The sequence below is a fragment of the Homarus americanus genome, unplaced genomic scaffold (assembly GCF_018991925.1).
Source record: "Homarus americanus isolate GMGI-L3 unplaced genomic scaffold, GMGI_Hamer_2.0 scaffold34360, whole genome shotgun sequence".
Taxonomy (NCBI): Eukaryota; Metazoa; Arthropoda; class Malacostraca; order Decapoda; family Nephropidae; genus Homarus; species Homarus americanus.
The window spans coordinates 10420615-10433153 of record NW_024739403.1 but is presented as its reverse complement, the minus strand read 5'-3'; the positions used below and the strand labels follow the sequence as shown (position 1 = coordinate 10433153).

At 37.4% G+C, this 12539-nt stretch overlaps 1 protein-coding gene across 1 annotated transcript in view; it reads left to right on the top strand.

Annotated features, from left to right (window-relative positions):
- Window positions 1-9881, top strand: part of LOC121874645 (ribosome production factor 2 homolog) — a 109703-nt gene extending 99822 nt beyond the window's left edge. Inside the window, exon 5 of the mRNA XM_042378875.1 lies at window positions 8191-9881. Coding sequence (XP_042234809.1) covers window positions 8191-8391 — 201 coding nt within the window. The 3' untranslated portion in view covers window positions 8392-9881. The remainder of the gene's footprint in view (window positions 1-8190) is intronic.
- Window positions 9882-12539: the final 2658 nt, after the last annotated feature.

Genomic DNA, 12539 nt, shown 5'->3' with positions numbered 1-12539 from the left:
AAATGTAAATTTATATTCTGGGCCGGGTAATTGGTGCTTGGGAATTTATGAGCTAAAACAGGCAGTCAGGCAGGGTGGCGGGTGGGGCAAATCTAAAAATAGCGTCTCGAGCCGGACACTCACCGCGTATATGTGGAAAAAATCCGTGTTAAGTGAAAGTTCAGCTCTGGCGAGGCACCGCGTATATGAAAAAACGCGTTAAGTGAAACCGCGTTAGGCGGGGTAATACTGTATAAACATCATGGATTTTTCATTAGACATACAAATTTTAGATCTAATGTAATAATTTGGTTTACACAAAGCAAATATTTTATCGTTTGTGCAAAATATATGAAGTTTACATTCAAAATATTCCCTGACCTGCAAGGAATCCAGAAATGTCAATTATATTATCCTAACTTTAGTCTGAGGTATTATTTATTACTAAAAATGTAAATTATTTGAATGGACATTAACCTGGCGACTGTATTTCTCTTAAATATTGATTGTGTAAGCATACCATCATAAAATTTAGATGTTATTTTTACTACAACATAGGTATTGTGTCGGAAAAAGTGGAGATTGGGGATCGGGCCAGTCTCTATTGGAATTAATCCCATATGATCTGTTGTTTACTTTACACGGTTTTCACTTTCCGAAGTATCCTGTGGGTTCAATTGACAGCCTAAATCGGGGTACTACTGTGTGTGTATATATATATATATATATATATATATATATATATATATATATATATATATATATATATATATATATATATATATATATATATATATATATATATATATATATATATATATATATATTTGTAAATATCAAGAAGTTTATACTATTCAATAATTTTAAAAGTTTAATATTCAATTTTTTAGTCATTTTAACAATATTCCTCCATGGTATAGATATGTAGATGATGTTCTTTGTCTTTGGCCTAAAAACAGTGACCCATTGGAATTTTTAGACAAGCTTAATAATATTGTCCCTAGTATCACATTCAAAATTGAAAGAGAAATAAATGAATCCCTTCCATTTCTTGATATGCTTATCATGAGAAATGGCCAAAACTATAAATTTAAGGTATATAGAAAGCCCACACAGGTAGACAGTTTCATTCACTTTTTATCCAATCACCTTGAGTCTACCAAAATGTCAGTTTTTTCTGCTATGTTCCTAAGATGTCTGCGTATTTGTGACTCTGAATTTATTGACGATGAATTGAAACACATTCGTTCTATTGCACAGAAACTTGGGTACCCTTCTGTGTTTGTTGATCGTTGTTTTAAAAGGGCTAAAAAATCCTTTCATTCCTCTCAAACCAGACAAGTTCCTACACTTAAGAATATTTTGACTCTGCCCTATCGTAATGAATTTGTCCCGTTAGTTCGGTCCCTCAAGCTTCTAAATATTAATGTTGTTTTCAAGTATGACTCAACCATTACCAATATGTTAATAAGGAATAGCCCAAGTTTGAATGTAAATGGAAGTGTTTATTGTATTCCATGTAGCAAATGTAATTGTAATTATGTAGGTCAGACAGGAAAAACACTGCAGCTCAGAATCAAACAACATAAGTATAATATCAGAACTGCATCTGAAAGCAGTGCCTTGTTCGTTCATGTTAGGAATAATAATCACCCCATTGCTTGGGAAAAAAGCTTAGAAGTATTCAAATCATCTTGTGTCACAGAAAGACTTCTGGTTGAAGCTAGTTTGATTAAGGAATTAAAATCAATAAACCTTAGTGATGGTCAGTTCAAAACTGATAATATGTTACATAAATTTATTTGTCAGTGGCCCAAGGTTAAAAATGCTTTGAAAACCTTTGATCTAGATGTATGATAGTTATTTTGTGGGTCCCTTTTTTCTGACCTGACCTGGCTAGTCACGTCACCACCCTTCTCTTAAGCTCCTCTACGTGTGTGTTGGTGTGGGGATTAGTGGATGTCATCATTATGACCTGACCTCATGTTTTTAGGTCACCCTGTATATTTAAGCCTCTCTGTCCATGTAATCCAGTTGCCTCTGAAGATGTCTTGAATAAAGATGAAAGCTAAGGCACTCTTGTTTCCATTTTCCCGTGTGATTTTATCAAGATTTATCTTATCCACGCCATTGTGATTTACATTGTATATATATATATATATATATATATATATATATATATATATATATATATATATATATATATATATATATATATATATATATATATATATATATTATATATATATATATATATATATATATATATTTATATTTATATATATATGCTGATAACCACAAGGAAAGAAGAAAACACATGTTTTCTTCTTTCCTTGTGGTTATCAGCATATACCTGGATCACGCGCACCCACAGTGATTTACTTGTATATATACATATACAGTATATACAGTCAACCCTCGCTTTACGCGGTCAATTGAATCCACAGAGGCCCGCGTAAAGTGAACAACATAACATATGGGATTAATTGAAATAGATACCGGGCCGACCCCCAAACTCCACTTTTTCCCGACACAATATTTACGTTTTAGTAAAAATAACATCTTAACTTTATGATGGTATGCACACACACATAATATGGAAGAGAACAATCAATAAGAGAATAATATGCTGTAGGTTAGGTTAGAAAAAATCAAGGTTAGGTTTAAAACTTATGTTAGTAGAAGAGATGGATCGGCGTACTGGAATGGAGGCTGGTTCTAGGCAGAGGGCAGGCTACTGGCCCTCAGGTGAGTCATCATCACTGTCATCCACACTTATCAGTGCCTCCCTGACAAATCCCTCAAAGTCACCATCACTTTCACTGGCTTGGGCTGGCTGTGGTGGGTTGCAGGCGAAGAACTCGGTAATGCTTTGTTGACGGCTAGTGTTGATGTTGTATTGATACACCTTGATGTAGGGCTCCATAGTCTGCAACAGCTGGGTAGTGAAGACTTCATACCGGTTATCGTCAGGGTCGTCGGAAAGGAGGAGCTTGAGATTCTCTACACACTCGATGGCACCCGTTACATTAATGTGCGATAACTTGCGTTCTTCTTGGGATGACGCACCACCTGCCTCTTCACTGACGTCATCATCATCTAACTTCTCTTCGGCAGTCACATCAGGATCCCTTATCACCTCCATAATGTCGTCGTTGGTGGTCTTGGAGAAGCCTGCAGCTGTAACACTGCGCAGCTTCTCTGGCAAGCTCCACTGCTATTGCAACAGTCTGAACCTCACCAGTCACAGATTGACTCTGCCTCCCACCTGGAATACCTTGCAACACATGTCTCCATGCGTGACGAACCATTGCTACAGACAGCTGATCCCATGCCTCCACCAACAAGTTCACAGCTTTCTTGGCGTTGAATTTTCTCGAAAAGTGTTTCAAAAGTACTTCTTGCTCTGCCAACTGTTGTTCCTCGCCCTCTTCGCTCTTGCTATCGGTGTCACCCAGGTTACGCAACTCATCCTTGGTGTTGGTATAGTTGTTCAGGAGCTTAAACTTCTTTGCAGAGAATGCAGCTTTCACATTGCAGATCAATTCTTGGTCCATGGGCTGAATTAATGACGTAGTGTTGGGAGGGAGGAAGACCACCTTTACGTTGGGGTGACGATCCAACAGTAGGGGCGAGTGTCCTGGTGCGTTGTCATGCAGCAACAAAATCTTGAATGGAACATTCTGTTGCTCACAGAATTTCTTCACGTCGGGAACGAAACAGTCATCAAACCAGGAGACGGGCAGAGCAGCGAACATCCACGCCTTACGTCCGGTTAGCCAGTGGACATTTAGCTTGGTCATGTCCACGTTCTTGTAGGCGTGCGGCTTGTGGGCTGTGTGGATCACCGATAACTTGAGCTTATAAGTACCGGAGGCATTGGTGGTAAACAGGACGGTGATGCTCTCCTTCTGCAACTTCCGGCCCCGACACTTGCTGGCATTCTTCACAACGAAGGTCTTGGAAGGTACCTTTTTGTAAAACAGACCGGATTCGTCCATGTTAAACACCTGGTCGTCGGTGTACTGTCCTTCCTCCATAATCTCGCGTAAAAATGGAGGAAAATCTCTAGCCACAACACAGTCAGCACTAGCTTCTTCACCACCAATGTTAATATTGGTGATCTTGTTCCTCTTCTTAAACCTCTGCAACCGCCAAGAAGAAGCATTGAAGGGTTTGGGCTCAGCAATTCCCATCTTACGTGACACTGCAGCATACAGTTCACGTACTCCTTAATTGAGCGCGTGTCCACCGCCATGTTCCGTCTTGCCTGACGAATCAAGTAGCTCACAAGTAATTTCTCCGTCTTGAGAAGCACCTGGTTGTGGCAATACTTGATCATAGAAGCACCTGTAGACTTTGTGATGTTCATGTGCTCCTTTATCTTGACTGCATCCTTCTTGATCGTCCGGATCGTAGATTCGTTAACACCATGCTGGCGCGCGAGATCAACCTGTCTTGTTCCTTTCTCCAACTCTTGGATGATCTTGTATTTAATTTTGTAGCTTAGGGAACGTCGTATCTTCTTTGGCTTAGGGCGGCTGGGTCCAGGTAATGCAAGGTTTCTTTGTGGTGGTGGTCCGGTGGAAGCCATTCTTATGGAACAATAGATACCGATATACGTGGTGTAGCCGGGAGGGGTGTAACTGACGCTGGTAGGTCAACGGGCTCGAACGCTCCCTCGGCGGGGCACGTCATATTACATTAAACCAATCACAGCTAGCGGGGGAGGGAGGTAAGGATGCTTGGCCCAATCACAGTCCGATACGTCATATGACATCACCGATAATGCAACAAAGACATACACTGCGCAACCTACTCGCGCCGCTTACCCAACATGGCGGGAGGTTTGAATCCAAAAATGGCGCGGTGCGAGAGGACCGTCAGCCGCTCTCCACGTAAAAGAGTACACGCACCGCGTAAAGTGAGCATTCCGTGTTCGGCAGGGTACTGCGTAAACGTGAAAACGTGTAAAAAAAAAAAGCGTATAGCGGGGTAATACTGTATAGTGATTTAAGGGTGATTTAGGGTTTTTTAGGAGTGTTTCTGACGTCATGCATTTTTTGGCTTTACATTGTATGTACTTTTTCTGTGAGTTGGAACCAATTGCCCAATATCCCATTGAAATAATAGATTCAGTTAACGAAATTTTTGGTTACAAACGACTCTGTGGAACTAATCGTGTTTGTTAATCGGGGGTCCACTGTACTGTACTGTGATTATTTTGATCATGCATACATTGATAGAAAATAAATCAGAATTACATACATACATACATACTGGACATACAGGGGGTCCCTGGGTTACGAACGGGTTCCGTTCCTAAGGACGTACACTTAAGTTGGATTTGTACGGAAGTTGGAACACAAATTACGTGCATACCGTACTTACTGTACAGAACAATGTTTGAAATCTCACTATATCATAACCTAAGTCCTTATATACATCTAAAATCACTTAATTTAAGAGAAAAGAACTAGAATGACAAAATAGAATTAATGAAAGTAAAAAATTAGTCATTAGGTAAATTTCAAGTTTAACCCCGTTTGTAAGTCGGGGACCCCCTGTATAGAATTTGGGATGTACGGCGGTTCGGAAAAGCAGTACAAATGATGGGTGGGATTAAGATCTTAAGATCACAATTTGGTATAACAGCTTTATAATTTCTGTGCATCATTTCCATATCAGTTTAGAATATATGTTCCAGTTAGCTCTTTTTAACTTCTGTGTACTGCATTCAAGGTTCATGAATTAGATGGATGGATTAAATAAATCTAGTGTCCATATCTTAAATGCCCCTTTAATTTTGTAATTAATGAAAAAATTTACTAGGTTTGTTATGGACAGAATTTTTTTGCTTTTACCTTCTATTTCAATGAGTTCCATCCCACAGCTGGGCTGAAGTGGTAGAAAATATACATGCTAACCATGGGTTTGTTCATAAACTCATAATGATACAAAAGCTTGGACTTAGGAATGTTTTCTGTGGAAGAGGAAATTTGCCATTTCTCATATTATAATGTATTTTTGTTACTTTAGCTTTAATTTTTGTAGGGCACACAGCATATCTATTCTTGTTATACCTACATCTTGGCAATTTCTTGACTTCATTGTGAAGTTTTTTATTTATGCACCTTTTTAAATCTCATTGAAATGCTTTGAAACTGTTTATGTATGATGGGTAAGTTTATTTAATTCATTAATTTTGCACCTTAGAATATTACTGAAGAAATCTGGCACAAGAATCCCACGTGTGGAGCTGGAGGAAATAGGGCCATCAATGACCCTACAAATTAGAAGAAACAAATTTGCTTCAGAGGACTTGATGAAGAGAGCCTGTAGACAACCTAAGCAACTTAAGGTAACCTGTGAAAAAAGTGAAATTTTTATAATAAATGGCACTTAAAACATATAAAATTAATATCAGTAGGCATAGTGCAAAAACAAAATGACCATTACATTTATACAGAATATTACTTTCATTATCCCACTGTTCTTCCATATCCTAGAGCAGTGATTCCCAAACACAGGGTCGCATAGAGCTCATGCGTTGACTACCCTCCCAAGGGTTTTGGACAGTTGAGATCCTCAGCCACACTGAGTCAAGCAAATTTCAACCTGCACCAACTGAACATGTGGTTAATAGCGAACAATGTTTCTATAACCAAATCATACTGGTTGAGTCTGCTAATTATACCAGACAAAAAGACATCCACTACCCCATTTTACTCTTTACTCATGATAATTCATAATATGTAGACAATATTTTGCATAATAATGTCATCTAATTATAAATTGACATTTCATCAGATTACTTCGACAGACTTGTAGATATTACACCGACAGATCACCAAAATACATTGTCATATTAAATTATCCATGATAATCAGACACGTAATATCAACAGTGTCATATATTTAATACAACAAGGTAGGTAAAATAATAACATCAAGTTGAAGGCTTGATACATGCTTACAAAATACCAATAAAGCTCACAAACAGTCTTCTAGTAATATGGCATTCCATTTTCGATAATGCTACCGTGTATATGAGGCGTTCATTAATGCAAGAACAATCGTGCCAAAACCAAGTTTTGAGAAAAAAGGTTTAAAATTTGCACATATTCAAAACATCATAGGACCTCCAAAAATTCACCAATTCTGTTCCACGAGGTTTCATTTTAAAGGGGATTTAATGCAGAATGTAATCCTTGTAATAAATGAAGTGTGATCTTTGATTTTAGTGCACATTGATGTCAAATAATGAAATGGTGTGAAATTAACTCTTGCGCACAAGATATGTTTAAATTTTCCATTTCCAACGCTTCTCAGTTTAACTTTGCTTACAGTGGAGTGAACATCGAGTTTGTTGGTCTCTTGAATATTTTTGCACTTTTTCAATAAAAATATTGGTCATTCTGAAATTTAGTTAATGTATTGATAATATAGTTTCAGGATGACTTCTCTAGTTTTGTAACTAACATTCCTTTGTATGAACCCAAGTAAGGCAGGCTGTGATTGGTTGCTGGGCCACTGGCGAGTTTGACATTGCTTTACTCTCTCCAGACACTGAAATTACCACAGGCAATACAGAGATGCCTAGAGTTTTACACCATATGGTTCACTGGGATTTTGCCAGTAAACCAAAAGCGAACTCGTCATACCATCTTGTGTCATAGTAGAACGAAACTTTCTGAAATGAATGGTACAAGATCACATTTAAGTTCGGGTGGCGAGGTCGCCCTTGCATTAATCAATGCCTCATATATTGTAATATTATCAGTGTTATTAATGTTTGCCCTATTGACTTGCATATTTTTGTAAAATATATGTATGGACACACTTTGTCTAACTGTAGAAGGTGTCTTGATATTGTTTCAATGATATTCTTTTTTATGAAACTGATTCGTATGATTCCTAATTGTTTTGAGTTTTGAACTCTGTTCAAAATAAATTGAAAAGTAGTGGGAGTAAAGTGCAAAAAGGGCCATTTAGAATTTTTGGCAATGAAATGTCCCTTATTGAGAAGGTTTACTGTACTTGTACGTATCTTTCAAAATACTTTTTTCCCTCTCATGTTATAATACATTGCATTTATGTTTTGTTGGTTGCATGATTAAAATTCAGAAAGTTTGTTGAATAAGATTTTTTAAGGAAACTTTATGATTAACCAGAAAATTTGTGTATAATGATTTTGTATTTAATTTTTCAGGCTAATAAGGTGAAGAATGTCAGCAAAAACGTATTTGGAACGAAGCTTGGCCGCGTACATATGACCAAACAGGACATGGGTAAATTACAGACACGTAAAATGAAAGGACTCAAGAAAGCAACCCAGAAGAAAGATGAAAATTCCAAGAAATCCCCAGGTGAAGAATCGAAAACTTCTGTACCAATGGATATTGACCTGTAAGCAGTTGTATAGTGTTTGGAACATGCGAGACCCATTTTTGCGAAACTTTAGAAAACAGTAAGGTGTTTATAATTTTATCTCGTTAACCCTTTCTGCAGTGTTGTTTTCAGTGCTTATCATATTGGATTTATTTAAAGAATTATAATGGTAAATTAATTCAGGATAGTTTAACGAAAAAAGTAAATGGGCTGGTTCCCAGAAGTGTCAATTATCCACCAAAATGTAAAATTAGGAATTTGGTCTTTTCTAATACTTTCCAATATCCAAAGGAAGTATGCTGATATTTTCTTTACCTTGAAGATACTTACTTGGGCTGATCATATTTAGAAAGGTGACTTTCAGCAAAGTTAGACTGAATACAAATTCATAGTCACATACTACATGTAGTAGAGCATTGTGTTTCCATTGGTTTTTCAGCTGCAATCATCTGATAAAAGTAACATTTGATCAGTGATAGCTGTCACAACTGCCCAGCGACACAATCATCTAGTAGTACTTAATGATTTCAATGTGAGGTCTTTAAAGAATGCATGGTCATGGGAATCAACTCGATAAAATTATACAGACTGTATTGTTCCAAATGCATTTCAGAGAGGTTCAATGTCTGTCATTTTATCCTGGATTTTCTGGTTCAGAAGATGACCATGGCAGTGCACATAATTACCAAGTGGAAAACATTCCTTCATCCGTGCAGCTAATCATTTTCTTTCGCCTCACATATTTGAAGCTTCATCAATGTTCTTCAACTCCAAATTAAGGTTTTTGGTAGCACTTTTCACTAATTCATACATGGCTTCACTTTCGGTACTCACTGTTGGATACAATCCAGCAAAGGTTTCCATAGTTCCCATGAAATACATACCTCAAACATAGCAAAACCTGTTCTGTGCTGCTAATGTCTGATGTTTCATCCAAGATAATTGCATATTGCCTACTGTTATGTACATCAGATGTAATTCATTCAAGAACAAGACTTTGCCATGATTTCTAGCAACTCATTTTGGATAACAAGTGATCTCCACTGGGTGGTGTAATTTGCTGAGGATTAATGTTGAAATCTAATTGGCGGATGAAAGACAAGTTTCATGATGTCACGGCCATACTGTTAGTCTGTTGCTTGCTGAAAGTCATATTATGTGATGTCACAGTATACATCACACAAACAGACGTACGAACATACACAGTAACTCAGAATAGCCCCTGGAGGGCTCTCAGCTCATAAATTCTGAGACACCGCATGGGAAGTGCAAATTTTAAAATCTGAATGATATTAGCCATGTTAATTGCAGCGCTTGCCCGAATCACTGATATACTGTTGCCCGGATTTTTTGTCTTCTCAGAGTTGGGGGGTTGCAGCCCCCCACCTTGTACACCCATGAGTATACTGAAAAATAAGAAAGATATCCTATATCTAAAATTATCTACAAACAAATTTGTTATCGCTATATTACTTTGTGTTGTACATGCTTTATATATGTTTACTGCACTGGCATTTTCTTTTATTTAAACCTAGTGTGATATTGTGTACCCCAAAGCATGGCACAACACAAAAGGGAGGCTTATTAATACATTGTCTACAGTAATTAGGTAGTTTGCTGCATTGTATGCAAAAAGCCATAGAGAGCATTAACTATGAAATGTTTACCACCAATAAAAAGTTAAGTAGATCTAATTTTACATGTTCAGTTATGAACAAAAAGAGTTTGGCAGGCAGGGAGGGAGGTAGATGGAGACTTGGAAACATTGCATAGAGATGACGATTGAAAATTAGATTTTCTTTCCTTACCACAAATTGATTTTTTAGTTTAATTATGGGGCAGGAGCAGCTAACACTCCTTCCTTGTCAAATTCTATTTGTCCATAGCTGTACCTCTGGTGCTTGGGATTGGGGGGCATAAGAGGTACAGGTTATGTGCTGTGCTGTAAGCCAGTCTGGGTTTGGACCATTTGGTTACTTCTGTTTACCTGTTGTAATCACTGATGAATGGTCCTGGAGATTCAACGCTGGAGGTAAACTAGAAGTTACAACAAGAAATGTTTTTGGGATAAGTTTGCAAACCCAAATGGTCTTTTCTCCTTTTATTAAGAAAATAATCCATGCACAATTAATGTATGATATCACCGTAACTAACACTTATGTGTCCACTTGAGAGTGGACTGTCGATACTTCTCTCCTGTGTGTGTGCACATGAGCATATTTCTGACAGTTTCAGCTATCGAGAGTTTTTATTGTCGGAAAAACTCAGTGGTGTGACCACCCGAACTAGAACTACACTGACTCAAGTCAGTCGGTAGCAATGACTAAAAGACGAGACAGGAAGTTTGCTGCAGTAGTTATAGTGTAACAAATTTTATTGTAACATGTTTTAATGTAACAAATTTTATGTAACAAATTACTCTTTTTATTGTCTTTTTAATTCCTTTTATTTAATTATCTATTTATTTCACTTACTCTTTCTTTTACTTATTCCTGCTATTCTTTCTCGTTATACTCGTGAGAGGTGGATAGGGTGAGGGAGGTAATTGTCTATGGTTGTGGTTGGTTGGCCCTCCCACTCACACCAGCCAGGGGAGACTCAGGGAAGCTGGTTAGGGGAATCAAGATACAATACTTCACGGAGGGGAAACACAGGATAGTTATTGTATATAGGACTCGCCATATTACTGCATAATACCAAGACATTTATAACACATCACTCTTTCTTAATGAGGGAGGGATGAATTAGGACTCTCATTAACGGTTACTGTATTTATTTAATACTTTATATTAGGGTTTAACAGTTACACTTCAAAACAATAAACTTATGCTCCTAGCTAGTTAAACTGGGACCATGTATCTCACAACAAATGGGAACTTAAGGATTTACTAAATAAAATACACCCAAATACCTGCCATGTCGCCACCACTGACGTCCCACACCTCCCTACACAAAATTCCAACACAGACTCTGCTCTTCAAACTGCGTCAGCCCACAAGGGACGCCACAACATTCATGACGTCACGCCTCACTGGCATTCTCATTGGTCGAAGACAGGCCTAAGGCCTTCATACTATTGGCGACAACTCTCAGGCTGCGGGAAACTCATGACAATGTTACAATACTTCCTCCTGGTCGTCTATATGAAAGTTTGTGAGATGTTCACAAAATATTTCAAAAAATTTCATTCCTAATCCTAGCTAGGAATATCTAAAATTAATTTGCACATTAAATTAACAACATAAATCATGTTTCTCAATATTTGTTCATTCAATAAAAAGAATCCACAATGAAAGCACAGTTGAGTCTGGATTTACGCGGTTTTTGTTTACGCGTTTGGTCATTTACGCGTTTGGTCATTTACGCGGTGCCTTGCCCGAATGAAATGCTTTAATTCGCGGTAAATTTGGTCATTTACGCGGGTGAAGTATAATTTGTTTATTTACTGAAGATATTTGTTTTAGCTCATAAAATTCATACAAATTACCCAGCCAGAATATAATTTACATTGCTGGAATTCTTATAAGATGTGATTATTTTAAATATAAACATCATGGAATTTGCATTAGACATAAATTTTAGATCTAATGTAAGAATTTTTATTAGAAAGAGTCAAAATTTTATCTTTTGTGCAAAATATATGACATTTATATTCAAAATATTTCTGGTCTTGCAAGGAATCCAGCAATGTCAATTATATTATCCTAACTTTAGTCTGAGGTATTATTTATTACTAAAAATTTTAGCCTAATGTTTTCACCCAAACATTTCTCTGGTAGGGAGGGAAGGTGGGGGGGTAGGGAGAGAGGGAGGGAGGGAGGGACCCAGCAAGTGTGGGAAGAGGGGGGGGGGGAGCGGAGGTGGGGTATTTTGATTGACAGATAGTGTCTGGGTGAAGTATATCGTGTTTTTCTATTTTTCGGCTTAAAAGACGCACTTTTTATGACAAAAATATACCTCGAAAATTACCATGCGTCTTCCAGGACACTAGTCGATGAGTTGTAGCACAGGTTTTTGAAATCAGCCCCTTACAAAGACTGTTACCTCATTACAGTACTTAACAATTACAAGTATTCTCTATACAGTACTATAAAACTATTGATTTAACTAATATTGTTGATATATTGCAAAAAATAAAATAAATAAACCCTTGCTGCTGTGTGGTTTGTT